The sequence below is a fragment of the Sus scrofa genome, chromosome 7 (assembly GCF_054392235.1).
Source record: "Sus scrofa isolate SSC_HxYL_T2T_F1_AM1 chromosome 7, Sscrofa_HxYL_maternal_Yorkshire_Landrace_v2.0, whole genome shotgun sequence".
In the NCBI taxonomy this organism is placed as follows: Eukaryota; Metazoa; Chordata; class Mammalia; order Artiodactyla; family Suidae; genus Sus; species Sus scrofa.
Genome location: NC_139389.1, coordinates 43,333,133 through 43,358,670, shown reverse-complemented (window position 1 = coordinate 43,358,670; position 25,538 = coordinate 43,333,133). Strand labels below are relative to the sequence as shown.

The 25,538-nt window shown below is 51.7% G+C and overlaps 2 protein-coding genes across 7 annotated transcripts in view; both read left to right on the top strand.

Moving 5' to 3' along the window:
* Window positions 1-25,538, top strand: part of MOCS1 (molybdenum cofactor synthesis 1) — a 918,787-nt gene that overhangs the window by 546,142 nt on the left and 347,107 nt on the right. The gene's annotated exons all lie outside the window — the stretch shown is intronic.
* Window positions 1-25,538, top strand: part of KIF6 (kinesin family member 6) — a 357,515-nt gene that overhangs the window by 320,114 nt on the left and 11,863 nt on the right. For 5 of the 6 annotated variants that reach the window (XM_084968006.1, XM_084968009.1, XM_003128378.7 and 2 more), the window contains 3 exons: window positions 14,202-14,286; window positions 15,456-15,591; window positions 18,380-18,477. In XM_084968006.1, coding sequence (XP_084824132.1) covers window positions 14,202-14,286; window positions 15,456-15,591; window positions 18,380-18,477 — 319 coding nt within the window. Of the gene's footprint in view, window positions 1-430; window positions 851-14,201; window positions 14,287-15,455; window positions 15,592-18,379; window positions 18,478-25,538 lie in introns of those variants that run through there. The other variant, XM_084968008.1, reaches the window with a different exon arrangement.

Sequence of the window (25,538 nt, the reverse complement as noted above, 5' to 3'; positions counted from 1 at the left end):
TGCAGACACGGCTCGGATCCCATGTTGCTGTGGCTCTGGCGTAGGCCGGTAGCTGCAGCTCCGATTGGACCCCTAGCCTGGGAACCTCCATATACCACAGGAGTGGCCCTAGAAAAGGCAAAAAGATAAATAAATAAATAAATAAATAAATAAATAAATAAATAAATAAAACGATGTAACTCTTTATCTAATCCCAGGTTTAAACACATATATTATTCTATTCACTGCCCCCCTGTAGCCCCAAACCAAGTCAAGCTTGACCTTCTCCAGGAAGCCTCGCCCACCCCTTTCCTCCTAGTCTGCTTTAGCCTCCAGCCTCACGCACTTCTGTTGAAGCACCAACCTTATTGTGTAATTATTTATTCCCTCGGCTAAAATGTGAGCTCCTGGAAGGCTGGGTGCCGGCAAATTAATCTCTGTACCCCTGCAGCCGGCAAGGCAGTAAACAGGCCGAGTCAGCGCTTCCCCAGACGACTCACTCCCAGACTCACACATCTTGCAGAAGTGTAATGCCGCATCTGAACATAAAATAAGTCCATTTAAACGAAGTAGAAGGAGTACGTGCTCTTGGACCCCACGACTGCGCAGACGACAGCACACGGACCATCAATCCGACGCTCTCTTGTCCAGCCGCGACACCCGAGGAGGAGCGCCCGAGGCAACATTGTTCTCATTCTCTGACAACAGGAAGCATGTTGACTAATTTATCTGCAGAAATAGAATTTCTCCTGGAACTAACCACAAACAAGAATTTGTCATGAGGAACTTCGCGTAAAGGACACTGAGTGACATAGTGAACCATGTCCTCCCCGGCCGTTTGTACAAAAGATGCTGCCACGTTGTTCGACAAGACGGCTTTCGTATCGACCCTCTGTAAAAGCGAGCGGCCTGATGTTCAAGCATCACTCACTCCAAGTGTCTCTGTGAGCAGCCGAGGTGCTGGGCTCCAGGTGCCGTGTGCTCTGAAGGCCGCACGGGCCAGGACTGAAGCCAGGGGAGCCACCCCCGAAGGTGGGCTGTGCCCTCCCTCAGGTGTCTCTTCGGAGCAGGATTAGATCAGGGCCGGGCTCTCCCTCAGCTCACAGTCAAAATGCTACCAAAGGCCCATGGCATTACCAAGCCACCCTTGAAGTGTGGCAGGTGAGAGGGACAGGCCATCGGAGCCTCGGAGCTTCCCAGAGAGTGGCCTCTGCCGATCGTCACCAAGGCCATGGGCCTGAGCCGAGCCTTAAAGGACAGACAAGACAGAACCTCAGAGAAGAGGGTGGGGGAGGGGGCAGTTGTTGTCCAGGGGGAAGGGGTATGGGTGTGTGTGTGTGTGTGTGTGTGTGCGCGCATGAGGTATGTAGGTATATGTATGTGGGGGGAATGTGTGTGTGTACTGTGTGTATACTGTGTCTCTGGTGTGTGTGTGCATGTACAATGTGTGTGTATGTATGTGGGGGTGTATATACTGTGTTCGTGTGTGTATGTGTAGGGGATGCATGTGTAGTGTGTGGTGTGTGTTGTGTGTGGAGAGTGTGTGGGGTGTATGTGTACACGTGTGTGGTGTGCGTGGCTGTGTGTGTGTGGTATGTGGGGGGGTGTGTGGGTGTGTGTATATATGTGTGTGTGGTATGTGTTGTGTGGAGAGTGTGGAGTGTGGAGTATGCGTGTTGTGGGGAGGGTGTTATGTGTGTGTGTACAGTGTGTGTGTGTGTGTGTGTGTGTGTCGGATGTATTTGTATCTATGTGTATATATGTATTGAGAGGATGTATGTGTAGTGTGTGTGTGGTATGTGTTGTGTGTGTGAGTGTGTGTGGTGTGTGCGTATGTGGAGGATGATATATATGTATATGTACGTGTGTGTGTGTGTGTGTATAGTGTGTGTGGGCTATGTGTTGTGTGGAGAGTGTGGGGTGTGTGTCGGGGGGTGTATGCTTGTGGTGTGTGGTGTGTGGTAGTTTCGGTGTGGAGGGGCGGGGAGAGGATGACTTTCTCGGGGAGCCGATTTGACGTATTCCAGAAAAAAGGTTGAAATGGTGAGATGGGCCAGTTTGTGAAGAGCCTTGAATCTGGACATTTATCTCCCAGGCAGTTGAGCCGCTGAGCATTTTCAAGCAAGAAAGTCCTGGTCCCAGAGGCCTTTCAGGGAAAGCAAGCCCCCAAAGCAGTAACTGGAGTCTTCGGCATTTGCTGACTGACTGACAGTAAATGCTCAGCCCCGGGCTGGGGACCCCGCCCTGACCCAGGCCTTCCCCTGCCCTGCCGGGCTATCCCTCCGGTGCCCAGCAGAGAGGGCCTCAAGGACTCCTGGCCAGCACAGGAAACCTGCTGCAGACGCTGCCCAGCGAGATCTGGGGCTGCCCGGGAGTCCCTCTCTGACACATGCCCCGCAGACCTGGCCTGGCCCCCCTTGGGGGGGTATATGTGCTCTGGTGGCTGGAAGTGGGGGGTCGCTGCCCTTGAGGAGCTCACTGATGTGCCCAACCAAGCTGTCCACTGTGGATTTCTCTGCTTTCTCAACTTCTGTGAAACCATAACCATTCCATTGCCCCTACTTGTAGGCATGTTTTTCAGACCCTGTCCCAGAAGATGGCAATAATAATGATGATTAGTAAATAAAAAGAAAAGATCCACATGCATGACATTGGCAGGTTCCACATGGCCCCTGAGAGTCCCCCAGGAATAGCCTCTTGAATATTTGTCCCCCGTCTCCTCCCTCACCCCTCTGACCACCCCAGGAACAAAGATCCCTTGAACGGAAGCAGCGCCTGAGAGCAGTGGCTTCAAGGCCACGTTCGGCCCTCAGATTACCACAGGCACGTGCTCCACCTGACCTGAAAATCAGGCCCTTAAGGAGGGTGGGCAGAGGCCCTGGGCCTGAAGGCTCCCCATTTCACCTCATTGTTCCAGCTTAGAGGGTGCCGGTGGCTCTTGTCTCCCAAACAGAATTCCTGCAGTGACCTCTGGTGGCCTTCCTGCTGTTCTCCAAAGAGAGGCCACAGCCATGGCCACCTTCTCCCACGTGATGTAAGACTGCTTTAAGACTGAGTCTTGAAATACCATCTGGAATTCTGCACCCGGCCACACACTCGAAAGACAGCAAGAGGCCATCCTCAGTTTACTCAGCAGGCCTCATTGAGTGGCCTAGAATGACCCAGACAGCCTCTGCGACCAGGACTTCCAGGACGTCGGGGGGACAACCACTGTTTGAACTGGAGGGGGACCCCCCCGCAGCATCAGCTAGCCCAGTAGTTCTCAAAACACGTGCTGGGGGACCCCAGTGTTCGTGGTCACCCCTTGGGGACCATGACGTGAGGGTGAGGAGAGCCTGTGTGCAACTGGCAGGACCTCAGGATTTTCACCTGATTCAACCAAAGCAACTTTTGTTGCTCTTTGACGTAAGCCTTTGAAGAAAATGTTCTGCAGCTTTTTACACATCTTCCTCCCTCCAGAACTTGCAGCTCCTTTTATAACATTTCTTTTTTCTTTCTTTTTTTTTTTTTTTTGGTCTTTTTTTAGGGCCACACCCATGGCATATGGAAGTTTCTAGGCTAGGAGTCAAATTGGAACTATAGCCTCTGGCCTCCACCACAACCACAGCAGTGCCAGATCCAAGCCATGTCTGTGACCTACACTACAGCTCATGGCAACACTGGATCCTTAACCCATGGAGCAAGGCAAAGGATTGAACCCACATTCTCATGGTACTAGTCAAGTTCATTACTGCTGAACCACAATGGGAACTCCATCCTTTTACAACATCTCTGAAGGCAGACAGTCCAAGCTGCCCTTCCCCAGAGCTATCTCAGTTTCCCCTGGGCTCACATGGACTCTGCCTGTGCCTCTAGATAGAACTTATCACACTGTATGGTAGTTTTTCAGTCTTTTATCCTTCTCCCCCAACCCTGAGCACAGTGATTGGCAAACAGGAGGTCCTCCATCAATGTTTGTTGAATGAATCAGTGATATCTAAGGGATCAAATTTTTTGCCTTAAAGATTCCCCAGCTAAGGGTTCTGTGGCCAGGTTCCCACAGCTGGAAAATGGTGTGATAGCCTCTGCCCAGCACAGTCGCTGAGACCTAGCTGGCATCTCCGGATCCCTTGACTGAACAAAGGAATCGAAGGCTCCTCAGCCTTTCCACCTTTGTGACTGCAGCATTCCTTAAAAGGCGGAAAACACTCATGGCATTGGTGAGGAGACGCCTGAGGGTTAGAGATGTTTTCATCCTACCGGAAATGAGTGATCAAATGCTGACCCTTTGAAGGAAGGGAGAAAGTAACAGAAGCAGCTGCCCCAGAGGCTGAGGTGGCATCTCAGTTGGTTCCAGAGGGACTCGGGTGGCTTTGTAAGACCAGTGACGAAGTCTGACCCCGGGAGTCCATTCTAACCCACAGTGCTTGTGAACATAGGGTCAGCTTTGATGGTAGGAGGACCAGGCTCAAGGTGGAAGCTGGGACTAATAGCGAGTCCCCACCCCGTTGCCCTGCCCAGTTCCAGGTAACCGAGGCTCCAGACCCTGTGGTGGTTCCAGACTCCCTCAGCCATTTTGGAGAACAGAAGGCCGTGGGCATCAGCCCTGGGGTCAGCCTTGAGTGGCAACCATGGTTTAGTAAAAAGAGCGCTCGATCTAGAGTCAGGAGAACCCTGCTTGGTGGGGCCTCTACCAATTGACAGCTGTGTGACCTTGGCCCATTAACCTTCCTGCATTTCCCTTTCCTCATCCGTAAGAGAAGAACACCAGCTCCCTACGGCTGATCCCTGGGCCGAGGGAGGTGTGTATGTGATGGAGCCAAGGAACAAGGAGACGCTCAGGGAGTTGTCACTGTGACTCTGGGCACCAGCAACCAAATGCCCAGGCGTGGGCACAGCCCCTGGCCACAGAGCTACCACAGTTCTGGGCTACTAGCCACAGTTGGCATAACTGGTGGAGGTCACCCTGGTCCCATAGTCACCACGTCTCTCTAGCCATCTTTGCGCACAGGCTCTAAAATCACTCTTCCTGGCAAAAATACAGCCAGTCCCTAGAAAGGAGCTGTCTATTCCTTTGAGCACTTGATCCTGTTACCAGTTGCTTGAGCCTTTATTTTTTTCTTTGTGCAAATGTGCAGAAACCGTATGTGCTACTTTGAGTGAATTGGGCATTTGATCAACGTCTAAGTCAGTTTGGGGCTGCTTCTAACAAATTGCCATAGACTAGGTGGCTGACCAACAACAGAATTTGTTTTCTCACGTTCTAAAGGCTGGAAGCCTGAGATGGGGGTGGGGGGTGCCAGCGTGAACAGGTTCTGGTAAGGGCCCGCCCCTGGGCTGCAGGCTGCCGGCTTCTCAGGGTGGAAAGATGGAGCTGGCTGTCTGGCCTCTTCTCATAAAGGCACGAATCTCATTCACGAGGGCTCCACCATCGTGACTGAATTATCCCCCCTCAAGGCCCCACCTGCAGATGCCATCACATTAGGGATTCAATTTCAGCATATGAACTTGGGGAGGTAGGGGGAACAGACACATTCAGTCCATAGCAATCAAACAGAAGACAAAATTCTAGCCTCTTGGCTGCATCTGCTAGTCTAAAACGCATCATTGCCGCCTCCTCCATCTGTCCTCCTCTCTCTTGTACCACTTGTGCTTGGTCAGTCTCAGCCCAGCAAGGGTCTCCATGTCTCACAGGACCTATTCTGTTCTGAGCGTGGTGGAGCCGGGGTAGGACTTTCCCATTTCCCTGAGGAAGGGTGAGTTTGGGGAAGACCAACCAACAGGAAACCAGGGCTGTCTGTGCTCAGATACAGACGGCAGGTCCTGTGCGGTCCAGACAACCAACACAAGGTGCTAAGTGGTGCCTTAAAAATACTGATGTCTGTTCAGGAAACCGTGAGGGCGCTGTTGCACAGAGAGCTGTGTTCCGGGGATGGTTCTGGCAATATCTGATGGGTCCATAGCTGGGAGATAGGCCAGCCCCTCAAACTGGCAATTCCAGGCCTAGGAACATACACCAGGAAGGAGGCTGCACCCAGAGAGTGCTGGCTGGGAAGCAGGGATGGAGCTGGGGATACAGCAGAAAAGACTATGGAGAGATGGGGGGCAGAGCGGGGGAGCTGCCCATTGAGCAGCAGTGACCAAGGCCAAGCTTGCCAAGCTGAAGCAAGTGAGACTAGAAGCATCTCTGCAGCGAATGCGGCATGCCCCTGGGGTCCCCCTTGTACTGATTGCAAGTCCACGCAGAGCATTGTCCTGCACCGGGGATGCAATAGCGAGAAGGAAATGCAGGGGGAGGGAGGCCACCCCCAGGGAGGCCCCAGTGGAGGCAGAGGAGGTGCTTCAGACGGGAAGAGGCCCAGCTGGCCTTCTCTGAGCAGATTCCAGGCCTGTGTTCTGCTCCCAACAGACATACGGGAGGTCTTGGATGGCACTAAGGTGTGGCCATCCATGCTCTCGGCAATGCCCCTTCCCCGGGCAGGGAGGACAGTGGCAGTGAGTGCAGCCGGAGGAGTTAGCGGCCATGGCCGTGCGTCCACAGGGTATGTGTCAGTTCCTGGGTCCAAGCCCGCCATGGGCACTGATGGTTACACAACATCAACGCCAGGATGGGTGGTAGCCCTGAGCGCCTGTCAGCATTTGATTACTCCGGCCAGTGATAAATCAGAGCCATTAAACAGGAAATGGTCTAATTAGGAAGCCAGAATCAGTGCCTCTGAGCTGCGACCATCATGGTCATTGAGCTTCCCACCTTGGGAAGAATACATTCTGACTTGCTGAGACAAGGTGAGGCTCAGAGATCCGGGTTCTGTGAGACTGTTGAGCCCCAGGCAGCCTGGAGTGGGTTTTCAGGAAGTGACTGCTGAGTCAGAGAGCTGAGGCCACCCACAGGGACGGCTCTGTGGCTCTGCACGTCGCCTGCCATGGTAGCGCCGCGTAACTCATGGCCTTTGCTCCCACGCGGGGCACTGGCCTCTGCTGGTGCCCAGTTGGAAATTTCCATGCTGCCTTCCTTAGGACACCCACCCACACAGCGGAGGGGACACGCAGCCTGGCCCCGGGAGTTCTGAGGGCCGACCTCGGGGAGGGGCATGACGTCAGCCCCACACACCCAGCAGGCGAGCTGCAAATGCCAAGGGGGATCGGGGTGCAGGCGTGGGGGTTAGTGAAGGGCAGTCCACACAGGCCAGCATCAGGGGAGAGAGCGAGGCTTTCTCTCAGCCCGGACCTCACATCTGAAAAGCATTCATGGCAAAGAGCATCACCTTCAAATAGCACGGACACGTCAATAACACCGACTTGAGTCACCTGCCCTGTAGCTTCCTTCATGGTGGAAGAGGAGAAGGCACTAGCTCTGGAGTCCGACAGCACTGCACCCTGACTCCAGCCCTTTTTACCGGTGGTGTTATACCCCAGGCAGATTATGTCCCCTGTCAGAACTCAGTTTCCCCACCCGTAGTGGGAGGTGTACAGATTATATAAGAGCCATGGAGCAACCACACAGTGGGTATCATTTTTTTGGCCAAGCCTACAGCATGCAGAAGTTCCCCAGCCAGGGATCCAGGGATCCAACCCGAGCCACAGCAGTGACGACATTGGATCCATAACCCCCTGAGCCACCAGGGAACTCCAGGTGGACATCCTTACTCAGCCTTTATCCACCACCTGCAAGGGCCAAGTGCAGACAGCTCCAGCCCTGCAGAGAGCAGCTCCTCCTTGCTGCAAGCCCGAGCCCCTTTCCCCACAGTGGCTTCCAAAGGTCTGGAAGGTGGGTGGGGGCAAAGGGCAGTGCAGGCCCCATGTAGCCCCCCACCTAGACCCCCACAGGTCCCGCATCCTCAGTGACTCCCTCATGAGGGACTTGTACTGGGCGCAGAGCCGTGAGCAAGGGGTGAGCATCGGAATCAGCGAGGAACCTACCATCAAGTCCTAACTCCATCCTTCTGGGGTAGGGCCCAGGCATCTCTGTGCTTTCACAAGCCCCTCAGGTGATGCTCACGTGCCCCAGTAGAGAGCTGCCAAACAAAAGAAATGAGGTCCTGCACATTTCTTTTTTTTAATTTTCTATAATTTTTTATTATTGTTTTTTCCTCTTTTTTTATTGCTCAAATGAATTTATCACATCTGTAGTTGTATAATGATCATAACAATTCAGTTTCACAGGATTTCCATCCCACAACCCAAGCACATCCCCCCACCCCCCAAAGTGTCTCCTCCAGAGACCGTAAGTTTTTCAATGTCTGTGAGTCAGCACCTGTTCTACAAAGAAGTTCAGTCTGTGCTTTTTTCAGATTCCACATGTCAGTGAAAGTATTTGATGTTGGTGTCTCAATGTATGGTTGACTTCACTTAGCACGATAATTTCTAGGTCCATCCATGTTGCTAAAAATGCTGGTATTTCGTCCCTTTTAATGGCTGAGTAATATTCCATTGTGTCTATGTACCACAACTTCTTGATCCACTCCTCTGTCAATGGATATTTAGGTTGTTTCCATGTCTTGGCTATTGAAAATAGTGCTGCAGTGAACATCGGAGTACATGTGTCTTTGCGAGTCATGGTTTTCTCTGGATAGATGCTATTCTGTCGATTTCTGCTTGTACAGCAAAGTGACCCAGACATACGTATACATACATTCTTCTTCTCATGGTATCTTCCGTCATGTTCCATCACAAGTGACTGGATACAGTTCCCTGTGCTGTACAGCAGGACCTCATTGCTTGGCCACTCCAGATGCAATAGTTTACATCTACAGTTCTGCATGTTTCTGACACTGACTGATTCTAGGAGAGGGGTGTGTGTGTGTGTGTGTGTGTGTGTGTGTGTATGTGTGTGTGTGGTATGGGGAGAGGAGTTTTAGTGATCTTTCCAATACCCTTGAAATCACACTAGGTGTAAGGGAACCCTCAGGAGGCTGGCTGCTCGTCCTTGTGCTGCTGGTGCCCACACACTTGCCATGTCAGAGGCAGGGTCAGCCTGATACTGCACGTGGCCTGCTTGAAGTTTCAGTTGTTATTTGACTGCTCAGAGCTTCCTCTCTGAGTGACATTCAGAGCTACAGCCGCTGGAATGAAGCCGTTCTTATTTTCTGCATATTGTCTCGGAGCCGGCAACCTGCAAAGAATCACGCTGCGACCTCATAGGCCACTCGGGCCTGTGACCTCCTGTGCCCCCAGCCCAGCCAGAATCCTGTGCTTGAAAAGAGGGCTCCCCGTGCCTCCTGTCAGGTGACTAGAGCTTCTGTCCCTGGCCCCGGTCCCAGTGGGCACAGAGACCTACAAAGGCCAGATGCCCTTTAGTTAGTCCCGCTTCCCCTGTTCCTGCCCAGCCGCTTTTGTCTGGTTCCTTTTTCATTCCCAGCCCCTTTCTCTTGAGAGAGGGCTGATAAGCCAGGCCCCAGGAAGCAGCCAAAGCAGCCGGGGGCTGTCTCCTGGTGGGGTTACAATGCCTTTCACGGAACAAACATCACTTGGGCCATAGGCCCCTTTGGTTGTCATGGCAACACAGAAAGCTTGCTGCCTCGGGAGAGTGCTGCGCCCTCACTCTGGCTGCCTTGGTCCCCTGCCCCAGCTTTCTCTCCTGGTCCTTTCAACAGGCTTCCACCACCCTGGCGCCACTGTACACAAACCGTTCTTCAGTCTGGAGCAGCTTTGTCTCAACCAGCAAAACTGCTTGGCTTTGCCATCAAAGGAATAGATCACCATTCCTCCCCTTGAGATCCTCCGGCCTCTCTGCTCTCTCAGGGTCAAGGTCCTTACAGGCCCTATATGATCTGGCCTCAGTTTCCCCTCCGGCCTCAGCCCCCACCACTCTGTCCCTTACCAACCACTCCAGGCACACTGGCTTCCTCACTGTTCCCCCGACGACAAGCAAACACTCCTTCGGCCCGTGGCACTTGCTGCTCCTGAGTCCCCACACTTGGTCTCTCCCTTCCTCCAGGTCTTTGCTCAAACGGCCCCTCATCGGAGAGGCCCCCCAGCCACCCACCTAACATGGCAGACTTCTACCCCGCTTTCTCTTTCCCCACCTCCCCCTCACCCATGGCATTATACCCTAGACTCACCTTTCTGTTGGCTTAAGGTCCACCTTCCCCAGCAGACTGTCCCTGGAAGTGATGGCCAGAGTCCACACACACAAACTCTGACACCTAGGTGAATGGATGACAAGCCCTGGTTCAAAGCCTGGCTCTACTATTTGGTGGCTCTCTGGCACTGAGCAAGCCACCAGTCACCCAGAGCCTCGGGCTCCTGGCCTGGAAAATAGAGGTGACCATAACTGCTGGGCAGCGTGGCAGGAATGAATGGAGCACAGTGAATAGGATCCAGGCCTGTCCCACACACAGCAGCACACTCCCAAGGTAGCTCTGTGACCTGCCAGGGGAACCACAAGATGCCCCAGGAAAGCCAGCCAGCGATGGTGGGAGGCCAACTACAAAGGGCTCTGCCCTCACCCTGGGGCGGCACAGCTTCTCCACCGAAGACCAGGCCATCCCACCTTCCCGAGGCCTCAGAGAGACGCCTCCGCTGGGCGGGCTGAGATACAGCCCTGCCTTCGCCCACCTCCCGCTGCCTCCCTTGCAGGGGGCCCACCCTCCACCCCCCACCCCCCACCCCAGAGCAGGGTCTTCACTCATCTCGCAGGGGCTTCCTCGGCATGGGCTCCAAAAGCCTTAAAAGGAAGAAAGAGATTCACGGCTTTTCTTTTTTAACAGATTGGGAGCTACAGTTGCCCATTTCTGAAACCGTTAGGAAAGGAGGCACCCTAGTTCAAGTCCCAGGGTTATCATTTTGATTAGACACTTCCTTCCATGTATCAGGTCTGACATTTCCCGAGAGGACAAAGGGCCAGTGAACACAGGCCGCGTCACATGCACCCTGTACGGAGTCTGAACAAAGCACGGGGGAGATAGAAAGAACAAAGGGACCAATCCCTGCCCTCGAGGGGCTTCTGGTGCCTCGGCCTGGGGGACCATGGGTGACGAGGACAGGGAGTCTGGCTCATTGGGGCCACTAAGATGTACCGGCATAGGGACGGTGTCGTCCTTGGCTGGGAAGTCTGCGGCATCCACACCTCCTGTGTGCTCAGTCAGTTTATAAGTGACAGCTGACACTTGACACAAGGGACAGAGATTAACAGGTGCCTGGAAGATAAAGAACAGAATCCTGGTGCGCTCAGCATATTTATCAATGAATTAGGTGACAACACAAAAAGCAGCCAAAAGCTAAAGATTACCTCTCAGCAGGAAAAACCCCCAATAAATGGGAAATGTATTTAGTATCAAAAGGACAATCATGCTGAAATAGGATGTGTTTTGACAACCACTCGTAAAAATAGGACCATGTGTAAACTGATGACCAGCTTAATGGATGGCAATGACAAACCGACATGGCCATGACAATGACAAGGCTGCTGAAAACAAAAACAGAGATAAGGAAGTGCTTAGTATAAACATTTAGCTCTTTGGAACCAGAAAAAAAAAAATGTTCAAATTCCAGCCCTACCGTTGATTAGCTCTGTGACCTTGGGTTAATCACTAACCTCTCTGAGCCTCAGAATCTAACTGAAACGAGATGGTAATGCCTTCCCTGGTGGTGACTTTGAGAATTAGCAATAAAGTAAGGAGAACACCTAATCCGGTGTCTTGTAGAACTTTGCAGAACCCGAAATATAGAAAGCACTCAGTAAGTGGTTGTTGCTAGTAATTCACCTGCGGTAGAAATACAGAGGTAAATTTTTCAGAGCTAGACCTCTTTTTATTGACGTGCAGTTGATTTACAATGTTGTGCTGAGTTCTGCTGTACAGCAAAGTGATTCGGTTATATATGTACATACATTCCTCTCTTTTTACATTCTTTTCCATGGTGGGTTATCATAGGACATTGAATAGAGGTCCCTGTGCTGTAGGGACCTTGTTGTTTTATCCCCTCTGCTTCCAATGCTTACATCTGCTAAGCCCAACCCCCCACTCCATCCTTCTCCCAACCCCCTCTCTCGGCAACCATGAGTCTCTTCTCTATATCTATGAGTCTGTTTCTGTTTTGTAGGATATGTTTATTCACGTCATATTTTAGATTCCACATAGAAGTGATATTTGTCTTTCTCTTTCTGTCTTTGCTTAGTGTGATAATCTCTAATTGCATCCATGTTGCTGCAAACGGCATTATTTCATTCTTTTTTATGGCTGAGTAATATTCCATGGTGTATATGTACCACATCTTCTGTATCCATTCCTCTGTTGATGGACATTTAGGTTGTTTCCATGTCTTGGCTATTATAAATAATATTGCAATGAACATAGGGGTACATGTAATTTTTTGAATTATAGTTTTGTCTGGATAGATATACAGGAGTGAGATTGCTGGGCAACTCTATCCTTAGTTTTCTGAGGGACCTCCATCCTGTTTTCTTTATAGCTGCACCAACTTACATTCCCACCAGCAGTTTAGGAGGGTTCCCTTTCCAAAGCGAGGAGAACTTTTCCCTACCCTGCCCCTCTCGGGCTCATCTGGAGCATGGTGTCCAGATTTAGGCTCCGTACCCAAGATTACTTAGCAAGTCATCATGTTACCAAGCCCTTAGGTGAGGGAATTGGGCAAAGTAGCTTGAGATCAGAACTCCAGGTACATGTGGTATTTCGCTGTTATTGTTAAAATATTTAAAGAATCCTCAAATTAAGAAGGACATACTGTGCTGCTCCAAAGACCCAAAGTAGAGGTGAAAAGAAGTTAGTGGGGCAGGTCTCAACTGCAGGCAGAGGAGACAGAGCTGCCCATCTCAAGTGAGCCATCATAAAGCAGTGAGCCCCACCCCTGGCCGTGTTAGGGCCAAAAGCGAATGCCCATCCTCAAAAATATTTTAGCAGGCATTTCTGAATCCAGAGCCCTTGCAACCAAACCAACGTGGATTTGGAGCCAGGTTCCTGAAGTTAGCCATGTGGGCTTGGGCAGGTTAACCTCTTTGACCCTCCATGCCCTTATCTGCAAAGTGGGAGCAATACTACCTCCTATGAGTCCCAGAAGGATTAAGTCTGATCATGTCCAGAAAGCACCTGTCCCCCAGTAGAGTCTCTCTCCTCCAAGGGGTGACAGGCAGGGCTGCATGACTTCCTAGAAATGCAGTCCAATCACAGAGAGCCTCCTGGGAGGATTAAATAGACCCCACCCACCAGGCTAAGAAAGGACAGGCCCCAGACAAGCACACCAGCACCCTGAGCGGGCAGCCTGGCAACCAGCAGAGGCGGCTGGCCTGTCTGGGGACACAGCCCTCACCTAGGACTTGCCAGGGTCCCATCTTGCGGGCAGGGCACCTGAGCCTGGTCGTCAGCCCTGGATGCCTACTGGGTTCATTGGGTTTGGAACCACGGCTTCGGAGGGAAGTCAAAAATGGGAGACATGGAGGTGGTGCAGCAGAAAGAAATCCGACTAGGAACCATGAGGTTTTGGGTTTGATCCCTGGCTTCGCTCAGTGGGTTAAGGATCTGGCGCTGTGAGCTGTGGTGTAGGTCGCAGACACAGCTCAGATCCTGTGTGGCTGTGGCTGTGGTGTAGGCTGGCGTCTGCAGATCCAATTCAACCCCTAGCCTGGGAACCTCCATATGCCACGGGCGCGGCCCTAAAAAGTAGAGTAAATAAGTAAATAAATAAAAATAAAAAATGGGAGACGTGATTTGAGGCTGGAGAATTCGGCCCCTCGGCTGGTGGAAAGGAAGGTGTGAGCTGGCTTGGCGATGTCTTCTGGGTTTATGAAGGGCTCTGCATCAGAGGAAGGGGAATGCCAGTTTGCATCCTCCCTGGGGACTCAGAGAGGAAAAGAGTGAATGCGGTGGTAAAGGGATTAGTAGCCATAAGGGAAGAATTCCCTTCCAGTGCTAAATGCTGGACAGTGGTCGGAGCATAGTCATGGCTGAGCAGAGGTTGCCACCCAGAGGAGGTGGGTGAAGCAGGCTCTATGCAAAAGCCCCAGAAGGACTCACAAGGTCCCCTTTCATGGGGGACACACAGAAACTCTGTCATCTGCTCTAAACATTGCACTTTTTTTTGTTCTTTGTTTTTTGTTTTGGCCACACCTGCAACACATGAAAGTTCTTGGGCCAGGGGTCAAACTCAGGCCACAGCAGCAACCGGATCCACAGCAGTGACAATGCCAGATCCTTAACCTGCCGCACCACAAGGGAACTCCAGCATTACACTTTTCCCTTTCCCTCTCTTCCTCGTCTGAGTAAGTCATCAGCATCTCCCTTCTCCAGGTATCTCAGAAAACATCCCCGTGCCCTCAATGCCAGACCTGCTGGAAGAGAAGCTGCGGTCACAGCTGGAGGAGGAAAAGAGAAGGTGGCCTTTGTTTTTTCTGCACACACCTGGACCCCAGCCCCAGAGGGCCCTTGGGACAACCAGGAGCTTCCTGGTCATAGCGGGGTGGTCAGGTCCCTACCCAGGCCTGCAGCTCCTCTGGGAAGTGGGTCTGAAAATAGTTGGAGGAGGTGCTGCCTGTGAGCAGGAAGATGTGAAGGGCAGGAAGCTGAGGCAGGGTGAGGGTGGGATGGGGAGCAGAAGGCCCAGCCGGCCTCTGGAGCCAGGATCAGTGACTCAGGCAGAGAGCTGGTTGCAGCCTCCCCAGCCAGGGGCCCACACTGCAGCTCAGGGGGCAGCTGGAATTGTCTGCTGCTACCACCTAGGGGAGCTCAGAGGTATCACCACGGAGGGCATCTCACAGCGGCTTCGCCCCACTTCCCTCTTGGGGCTCCTTATCTGCAAGGCTCCTTATCTGCAAGGCTCCTGAGAACATCAGAGCCTCCCGCAGCCATTTAGGGCCCAACTATGACTGCACCTGCAGAGGAGGAGCCTCAAGCATAAACAGACATGTCGTCATTACTGACACAGCTTCATTCATTTGAGGCATTCAATAAAGGTCAGCGGTCTCCTCCGCCGTGGAGAAGTTTTGGGGAGACCAAACAAGAAACCTTCCTTACTCTCCAGCTGCTGATGGTGTCATTGCAGCACACACCACCCCTGGGCTGCCTAGGCGTGTGCCCTGAGCAGACCCTGTCACCTTGCCCCCAGCGCCTCTGATGGCCTGGGTCCCAATCCCGGCTCCTCTGTTTATTAGCTCTGTTCCGTAGAGTAAGTTCCTTAACCTTGCCATGCATCAGGCTCCAAATCTGTAAAAAGGAGTTGATGATACCAGCATCTTCCCCACAGAGTTATGAAGAGGATTAAATGAGCTTCCATACAGCAAGTGCCCAGAGCAGGGCCTGCCCCTTCAGTGCTCAGTAGCAGTAGTTCTCATTCTTGGGGAGGGGTTCTTCCTCTCCCACAGCCCCTTGAGCCCACTGGATGGGAACCCCTGGCTCTGGGTTCCGTGGGCGACTCTAAAGGCCCCTGTCCCCAACACCAAACCTGCCCCACGAGGCCTCGAGGCTCAGGCCCTGCAGCCAACAGCCTATCCAGAGCCCGCCTGCCCTGCCAGTGACTCTCCCAGCTCTTCTCTGCTTCTGCTGCAGCTATAAAACCATGTTCACACGCCTGAAGGCCCTGAAGGTGGAGATCGAGCACTTGCAGTTACTCATGGACAAAGCCAAGGTGAAGCTGCAGAAAGAGTTTGAAGTCTGGTGGGCCGAGGAGGCCACAAGCCTGCAGGTACGGGCAGCCATGCCCCTCACTGCCCCAGAGCCACCCTGCTCCTGTGGCCTGGGGAACATCAGGGTGGCCGGGGAGGGGCCAGACATGCAGCCCCCATGGTACGTGGGGCGGGGGGGCGGGGGTTGTGTAGAGGCGGACAAATGGGGGCTTCGACCCTCAGGCACACGTGCTCTCAGTCCCTGTCTCCTGAAGCAAGGGCCCCTCGTAGTAACGAGGAACGTGAGCGGTCAAGGCTCGCTGTTTCCTTGCTAGAGCCTGACGCGGCGGATCGGAGGACCAGCTCCCCAAGCCGATGAATTTGCCACCTTTGCTTCCTGTGATCTAGTGACGACACTGATTGTTCTTTATTACAGCCACATATATATACACACGTACATACACATATAGTATAATATATATGGTATAGTATATATATGATAGAAATTTTAGTAAATACAGAAAAACACAAGGGAAAATCACCATAATCCCACCACTTAAGGGTAACCAATATTAACATGTTGGGATATATGATTTTATATTTTCATACATAGACATCCCTGTGCTTTTATGAGGGTAGAATCATATAGTCCTCAAGTATCACAGGTGGCTTTTGTTTTTGCCTCATGGTCCAGTGTGTCAGCTCTTCCATGTCATTATTCCCTGACATCAGCCCAGTGCTGTCGCTGCTCAAGCATGTGAATTTGTTTTAAGATATTCAGTCTCCTGTGGCTTAATGTTTAGGTTGTTTAGGGGTTGTTTCACTGGAAACATATTTGAAGATGCACTATTGCATGTTTCCTAGACAAATTCCTAGAAATTCTCTACCCCATTCTCAGGGCTAAAATAACCTGTTAAGAAATGTTAGTACAGGAGTTCCCATCGTGGAGCAGCAGAAATGAATCCTACTAGGAACCATGAGGTTGCGGGTTCAATCCCTGGCCTCAATCAGTGGGTTAAGGATCTGGCGTTGCCATGAGCTGTGGTGTAGGTCGCAGATGCGGCTTGGATCTGGTGTTGCTGTGGCTCTGGCGTAAGCCAGCGGCAACAGTTCCAATTGGACCCCTAACCTGGGAACCTCCATATGCCGCAGGTGTGGCCCTAAAAACACAAAAGACAAAAAAAAAAAAGAAGAAGAAGAAAGAAATGTTAGTACAAACTCCCCAGTTCCACTGCCCTCATGTGACCCTTCAGCTATGTACAATGAGGATGACATACTCATAATCCTGTCACTCAGGTGGCTGCCAGAACCCTTAGAGGGTATGTAACAGGCTGACCACTTCATTCTAAAGACAAGTAAACTGGAAGCCAGAGAAGATATTTTTCCAAGGGCACAACCAAACAGTAACCCATAGTTACCAAGCGGGCTTGGGACCAGGCCATGGGGAGCATATTTGGATAAAATTTAAAACACAGATGACAAAACCAATAAGAAGGAAATACAGGAGTTCCTATTGTGGCTCAGCAGGTTAAGAACCCAACTAGTTTCCATGAGGATTTGGGTTCCAGCCCTGGCCTCACTCAGTGGGTTAAGGATCCAGCATTGCCGTGAGCTGTGGTACAGGTCGAAGATGCGGCTGAGACCTGGCATTGCTGTGGCTGTGGTGTAGGCCGGCAGCTGCAGCTCAGATTCAGCCTCTAGCCTGGGAACCTCCATATGCCATGGGTGCGGCCCTAAAAGAAAAAAAAAAATTCTGCAATATTTGTCATGTGATCTGGAAAGAGCTGTAATTTCTACTGGTGATGGAGTCACTGATAACCACCCCTACAACTGTGGTTTGTTGTTTAGCCATTGCAAGAAATGTTAGATTTCAGACAGAAGTCAGGAGAAGCAAAGGTGTCGTCGGTTCCCGGTCGTGCTCACAGCGCCCCCAGGTCCTGTCTGTTCTCCAGTTAAGAACCCTGCCCCATGAGGTCATGGGTGAGGGAGGCCACCAGCCACTGGACAGAGAAGAGGGTCAGCCCACCCGATTCAGGAAGAGTCCAGTCGAGGCTGAAGGAATCACACAGTTTATGACTCTCGTAGACAGTGAAAGCCAGAGTAGCCGAGGTGTCCGGTCCACGTGTCCTCAGCCCCACAGGCTGTCACTGAAACAGAAGGGACCAGGTGACAGCAGAAGGCGTGAAGGGGTGCCCTGGAGCTGAGGAGCCAGTTCTATGCTGCCACCGAGCTGTTTTGTAGCCTGCAGATGTACCCGGAGCGGGGCGAGGGGATGATGAGACGCTGTCCCACTCTGGCCTCCGAGGGAGGCACGTGGCAGCAGCCCCCACCCCCCACCCCTGTTCCCACATGCTCTCCTGTGCTGGGAGAATTGCAGGGCGTTCTGCCAGAACTCAGATCAGCTGCAGTTTCATCCCTGCTCAGGAGACCAGTGTGGCGACAGCAAGGCCTGCAGCGCCGTGGCGGGGCTGCCGCTCCCAGAACACGTCGCTCACACCACCTCTGCAGCATCTCTTTGGGATGAGGGACAGCAAAGCCAGAAGGGACTTCTGGGGAACTGTCAGACCCCACGTTTAAACTTCTTTTTCTAACTACAAAAGTAATACAGGCTCCATTTGGAGAACTTAGAAAACACAGAAGCACAAAGAAGAAATCAGACATTACCCATTATTCTGCCATTCGAAGACCACATTTGGAGGCCATCCTTAGCAACATGACCACAGCTAGATTTCTTTCTTCCCCACACGTGTTGGATGTACCAACTTGTATAGCTAGCTTCCCCCCCCCCCATTAAGAAATACATCAAGGACACTTTCCTGTGTCACGAGATTCATGCTAACGCTGTGAAACTTTTTCTTGGACCGACAGGTCACCTCCCCAGCAGTGAATTCACTCAATCACCTGAAGCCCTTTCCCCAGACACCAGAAGCCCAGCGTGAAAGGCCCCAGCTTCTCTCTAACAAAAGGTAAGGGGGAACCTTGGGACAAGGTGGGGGTGCCCAGAAAAATTGGTTAGGATTCAGCACTTGCACCCCTGCGGTCCAGGTTCAATCCCTGGTATTGAAACGGAGCTCCCATATCAAGCCACTGCATGTCACAGCCAAAAATAAATTAAAATAGAAGGCAGTGTAGACCCACAAAATCAAAAAGTGATAAACTTGAGTTTTGATATGAAAAACACTGCTCAGAGAAAGATACTGTTAAGAGAATGAAAAGATAAGCCACAGAGTGGGAGAAAATATTTGAAAACCATATCTATATTAAAGAATTACATCCACAATTTAAAAAGACTCTCAAGTTTCAGTAACAAGAGTATATGTATAACTGAATCACTTTGTTGCATAACAGAAATTATCCCATTATAAATCAACTATACTTCAATCAAACTTTGAAAAATGAAAAAAATTCAGCAATAAAAAACAACCCACTTTAAAAATGGGCAAAAGATCTGAGCAGCTACCTCAGCAAAAAAGGTATACAGATGGCAGATACGTGTATGACAAGATAACCAGTGTCCTATGTTATCACAGAACTGCAAATTAAAGCAGCTGTGAGAGACCACGATGCACCTATAAGAGTGACTAAAATAAAATATAACCGACACCACCAAATGCAGGTGGGGATGCGGAGCAGCAGCAATGCTCAGTGCTTGTGGGGATGCAAAAGGGCACAGCCTCTTGGGAAGACCGTGTGGCGGTGTCTTTAATCTAAGCATATGCTTACCGTGCCAGTCAGCAATCAGGCTCCCTTCCGATTACCCAAGTGAGTTGAAAACTTACCTCCACACAAAATCCTGCATCTGGTTGTTTATAGCAGCTGTGTTCCTAACCACCTAAAACCAGAAGCAACCAAGATGTCCTTCAAAAGGTGAAATGAATAAACAAACTGTGGTCCATCCATGCTGTGGACTATTATTCAGTGATAAAAAAGGAGTGAGCTATTGGGCCGTGGAAGTACATGGAGGAGCCTCAAATGCATGTCACTTAGTGATGAAGCCAGTCCAAAAAGGCTACGTGCTGTATGATTCCAACCACGACATTCTGGGAAAGGCAAAACTGTGGACACAGGTAGAAAGATCAGCAGTTGCCTGGGGGATAGGAGAGGAGTGGAAAGAATAAACAGGGGAAACACAGGGTGGGGGTAAGGCAGTGAAACGATGCAGTAGGATGCTATAAAAGATGGATAGACAATAGTCTGCATTTGTCAAAATCCAGAGAATGGTATAGCAGAAACAGTGAACCCCCCTTGTAAGCTATGGACATTGGCTGATAATACCACGTGGGTATTTGTTCATCAGGTGTAACAACAGCACAGCACTAATGCAGGATGTTAGTAATAGGGAAACTACGAGCCAGGAGAGAGAGGCTACATGCTCTGCTTAATTTTCTGTAAACTTAAAACTTTTCTTAAAAATAGTCCATTAAAAAGAAAGAAAGGAGTTCCCATCATGGCTCAGTGGTTAACGAATCCAACTAGGAACCATGAGGTTGCGGGTTCGATCCCTGACCTTGCTCAGTGGGTTAAGGATCCGGTGTTGCCGTGAGCTGTGGTGTAGGTCGCAGACGTGGTTTGGATCCTGAGTTGCTGCGGCTCTGGCATAGGTCGGCGGCTACAGCTCTGATTTGACCCCTAGCCTGGGAACCTCCATATGCCGCGAGAGCGGCCCAAGAAATGGCAAAAAAGACCAAAAAAATAATAAATAAAAATAAAAAGAAAGAAAGAAGAAAGGAAGGAAGGAAGGAAGGAAGGAGGGAAGGAAAAGAAAGGAAGGAAGGAAAAGAAAGGAAGGAAGGAAAAGAAAGGCAGCCTAAGTAGGCAGACGCACTGCTACAGGCAGCTTGGCAATAGTGTCTACGCCGGCCCTCTCTGTGGGTTTACGTGGGTCCCTGCCTACCTCTGGGGTACCTGAGTTTGCAGCCCCTGTAAACTGCCTCCTAAACCCTACACCAGCACCCCCTGAAACTCGAGGACCCCACGGAGCATGTTTGAGCCAGCCCAGAGGACAGGGCTTCCCCCGGCGTCACTCTGGCTGTGTTCTTAACCACCTGTGGGTCTGCCACACAGAGAACAAGCCCACCTCCCAATCGTGAGGCTTCTGGTTATTTCTCCAGATTTTTCTCTGACCTCTTCCATAGCTCCTGCTGGTGGGAACAGCCTATCCAGCAAATAGGAAGCTCTGTCTCTAATTTTCCTTTTGCTTCAAGACAGTGAAGTATGTGTGTGTATGCGTGTGTGTGTACATTGTGTGTCCACTGCCAGGTGACATTCAGGACCTTGGATTGCAAAGGTCTGCTCACATTACCTGTGGGAGCTTCTCCCCAAATCCGGCCCCCAGAGCTCCACCCTCAGCCCCTCTGGTGATGCTGGAAACAGGGGTAGGGGGTCTTTGGGGAGAGGGCTTTTGGGCGGCCCTGAAACGTGTTCAGACCCTGTCATCTGCGGTGGTAGCCGTCCCCTGGTGGAATCTCTAACCAAGTGTCCTGAAAAACATCTGTTAGGACAGCCTCTCTGTGAGCGGTCAGCACCCCCCAAATTCCCTCCCGCACAGTAACTCAGATACCAAACCCTGTGGGCGCAAAGGCTACAGTGGGCAGGTGAGAGGGAAAGGGCGCGGTCTAGGGCGGAGGCCCCCTGCCGCTGCCCTGAACAGAGCTGCGCGGGGAGGCGCGGAGGAGACCTTGTCCCCCGCCATGGCGGCGTCACAGACCTTCCCTGCGAATGGCCAGGGTTAGTGACTGACCACCTTCAGTTGTCCGCAGAGAAGCCCAAGTCTTTCTCCTCTTCCCATGATTACATCTCCTGTCCTTTATAGAGGGTTCCTCAGGGCCCGGGGCTGAACAAACGTAGGACATATATGCCAGCATTGTGCCCATGTTACAGATGTGAACAAACACTGAGGCTCCTCGAGATCAATTAACTCGCCAGGGTCTCCCAGCTAAGAAGGGATGAGACCAGGACTGGCAGCCAGGCCGCCCCTCCCCCTCACTCCTTTAGCCTCGGTGTGGGTCCCTTAGGGGCCTGTGCATATCCCGTTGTTGAGCAGCAGGTGGCGTTTTCCCACTCATATTCCGCCCTATTTCACATAGACCTGTTTTCTTCATACTCTTCGCCTGCTTGGAGGTCCCATTCTCTCAGTGTGTCCAGGCCCCGATTTTCCCAAGAGGCTGGGATTTTCCAAGAGCAAAGCTGTGGCTCCTTAGCCCACCTCTGGCTGGAAAACCAGAGCTCCTGCTGTGGGTCCCCCCATCTGGGTGGAGAAATCCTGAAATCAGCCCCCGCCCCCCGCCCCTTGGGATCCCCTTGTCTCCTCTGTAACACACATCAAAATCCCTCTGAGAGTCTTCTTCAAAGAGCAGGCCAGTGTCCAGAGACCACTGAAGAGCTGCTGGAGCAGGAGAGCATGTGTCCAGCTGGCTGTCCCTGCCCGAGGCTGCTCCTGCTGGACACCCCCCCACACACACAGGGGCTGGTCCCCTGCCCCCCCGGGGTTTTGACAGGACTCTGATTGCACCACTTCCCCAGGGATGCTCAGGGCCTGTGGGCCGATCACACTAAATTCACAACACTCTGATGGGCAACCCAGGGGGCCTAATTGTCATTAATATTGCTTATTAATCCTTGTTGAGAAAGAGATAATTAATTCTGATGGCTGGCATACTCTCTCCAGAAGGAATGTCAATATGAGAAATGAATTCACTGTCAGGGACTGGTGGGTCAGGAGAGCGGAGGAAGGTAGTGGTGGCGTGACCCTGAGGGCTCAGAGCCGAGCTGAGGCATCCAGGGATGGGAGCTTCAGGGCTGGGGGAGTCACACCTCTCCGGAGCCCCAAGCCTTCACAAGGCATCATGTGAGCCCACGCGAGCCCTCCTGCATGAGGCCACAGGCTGGACAGCTGGGCTTTGCAGAGGGTACTGGATCGTGCCCTTCTGCTCTGTCATGTCCAGCTCTGCCCTCTTCCACCCACCCCCAACCGGCAACACTGGGCACCTGTGAGTGTTCCCTGGACTCCTAGAAAAGGCTCAGCTGGGAAACCACTGAGTTCATGAGCCATTTGTGTGCCAATGACTTGATCTTGAAAGACTTGCTATAGCTGCACACTGACCTTGACCTGGCATCATCGACGCACCTGCAGAAGGGACAGCCCTTTCTCTTTCCCTGGCACCAGGATCCCTTCAGAGGGAGCCTGGGAACTGGCTGCTGTGCTCCGAAGAAAGGTGTGCAGAGCCTGCCACCTTGTGGCTGCCTCTGGTCCTACAGCAGCCCTTACCATTCAGCACAGATGCTCAATTCTCTACCATAAGAGATGCTGAGATGCTGAGAAACAGACATGGGAATCCCAGGCTCTGATTTCCTTTCCTATTTGTATCACCTACAGTCCCAAACCTGTAGAGGCAGGCCCAGGGTAAGAGGCCCTGCCACTGGCTGAGATGGGAGAGAATGGAGCCTGGATCTGGGGAGGAAGCTGTGCTCTTGGCTGAAACAGCAGGTTGTGAGGCCTGGGGAGGGCATGGGGTTGGTGACAGGGCCAGAGAACCTGTCTCTAAGCCTGCCCTACCAATCAGCAAGAGTCCCCATCTGTAAAAGGAGGGGTCTAGCCAGGTGAACCAGAACCTTTTTAGGCCTCTTGCTACTCTGTCATTGTGTCTAGGCAGGGCCATTGCAAAGCAGTGTCACTGGCATCCTGGTCAGCTGACCTCAGCTTCCAGTGGGGTACTGCTGGGCTTCACTGTTTCAACCGGGAACCCAAGGCAAGAAGCCCACATCAGGCAGAGAGTTAAATGGGTCACATTGCACCTGCGTGAGCTGTTGGCACTGACTTTTCACTCAGAGAGCACAGAGCTGGCCAGCCAGGGCCACGCAGGGTCAGTCCATGGGGTCAGGGATAAGCCATGGGTCTCCGGCATGTGTGTCCTCAGAACTCCCGAGCCAAGTCCGATTAAGAAGGCTTGAGTTCTGAAGCCTCACAGACTTGTGACTAGATCCAGATTCTGCCACTTACCAGGTCACTTTTAGAATTTCTTTAGCTTCGCTAAGCCTCAGCTTGCTCATCTATATAAAGGGGATGATGAGGCTATTGAGAGGATTAAATGGCACGATGTTGACAGAGGACCTTCCCGGGACCTGAGGGGTGGACAGTGTCTAAAAACGACAGTTGTGATCCTGATTGTTTTGTGCAGGTTCCATGGCCGGTACGTGCGATGTTCTAATAATGAAAATTAGTGCACAAACCATGTCATAGATGGAATGTTTGTGTCCCCCACATTCATATGTTGAAATCGAATCCCCAGTGTGATGGTAAAAGGTGGGGTCTTTGGGAGGCAATTTGGTCTTGAGAGTGAGGCCCTCAAGAATGGGAGTAGTGGAGTTCCCGTTGTGGCTCAGGTTAAGAGCCCAACTAGGATCCATGAGGATATGGGTTCAATCCCTGGCCTTGCTCAGTGGGTTAAGGATCTGGCATTGCCGTGAGCTGTGGTGTAGGTCACACACGCGGCTCAAATCCAGCATGTGGCTTGGATTTTGTGTTGCTATGGCTGTGATGTGGGCGGGCAGCTACAGCTCCAATTGGACCTCTAGCCTGAACTTCCATATGCTGTGGGTGAGGCTCTAAAAAGACAGAAAGAGAGAGAGAGAAAACCTCTTGAGATGAGAATGCTGGAAGATCAGTGTGGGAGTGACTTCCGGACTTCATCAAGTCCCCAAGCAGAAAATCCGCCAGACTGAACCGAAGGGGAGGGAGATGGGAAGGGGCAAAGGCAGGCCGGTGGACTCTTGGATTTCACAGGGCAGGATGAGAGAGCTGGTCGGCTGTGAACGTGTGCTGTTCTTCAAGACGAGGGAAGAGTAACAGCTCAGGGATGATCACAACTGCCTTTTCCATTTCCATTTCCAAAGGGGGGACATTATCATGTTGTCATGGATTTGTGGTGATCATGTTGCAATGCATAAAATTATCCAATTAATATGCTGTACGACTGAAAGTAATATAATACCATAAGTCAATATCCTTCCATAAAAAAAGAACACATTAAAAAAAAGTGGAGGAGACTTTCAACAGGCCAGACAGCCTCTACCCAAAGCTGTGGGGCAGGGCTGCTTGGCAGAACCATGAGGGCGTGGCCCTTGCCCAGTGGACCCTAGCAGGACCTCCAGCCCAGTGGGTCCAGATAGCAGGACCTCCAGCCCATAGGTCCAGATGGCAGGACCTCCGGCCCATGGGTCCAGACGGCAGGGCCTCCGGCCCATAGGTCCAGACGGCAGGGCCTCCAGCCCCGTGGGTCCGAGGACAAAGCATTGAGCCAAAGAGGATTGTTTTCTCAAGGCTTAAGGTCTCATGGACTTTGCACTGCTAGGTCTGGTCTTACTTGGGACCTGTCACTCCATCCTGCTTTCCTACTTTTCCCTTTTGGAATGGAAAGGTCTATCCTTTGATGTATTTTGGAAACACATAACTTGCCTGGTTTTACATGTTCACAGCTGGCAAGGTATTTTTGCCTTAGGATGACTCATACCTCAGGTCTCACCCATATCTTATTTAGATGAGATGTAGATGAGATTTTAGACTTTAGACTTCAGAGTTGATGCTGGCACCACTTGGGAGCTGGTGGCATGGAATGAATGTATTCTACATGAGCAGGACATGAATCTAGCAGAGGAAGGGGCAGTGGGGCATCAGGGGCAGAAGGTATTACACTGAATGTGTCCTCCAGAAGTTCGTAGGTTGAAATCTACCCTCCAGGGTGAGAGTATTTGGAAGTGGGCCTTTAGGTCATGGGGGTGCGGCCCCTGTGAATGGGGTTAGTGCCGTGATACAGAAGAGGCCAGAGGGCGAGCTACCTCTCTTTCTACCATGTGAGCACACAAGGAGCATTTGGCAGTGTTGCCCATGCCGACACCCTGGTCTCAGACTTCAGCCTCTAGAATAGGGAGGTGGGAGGACACCCAATCTGTGACATTCTGTTACAGCAGCTGGAATGACTCCCAATCACCCACAGCAGAGGATTCCATCAGAGTCAGCGGAACACCATCA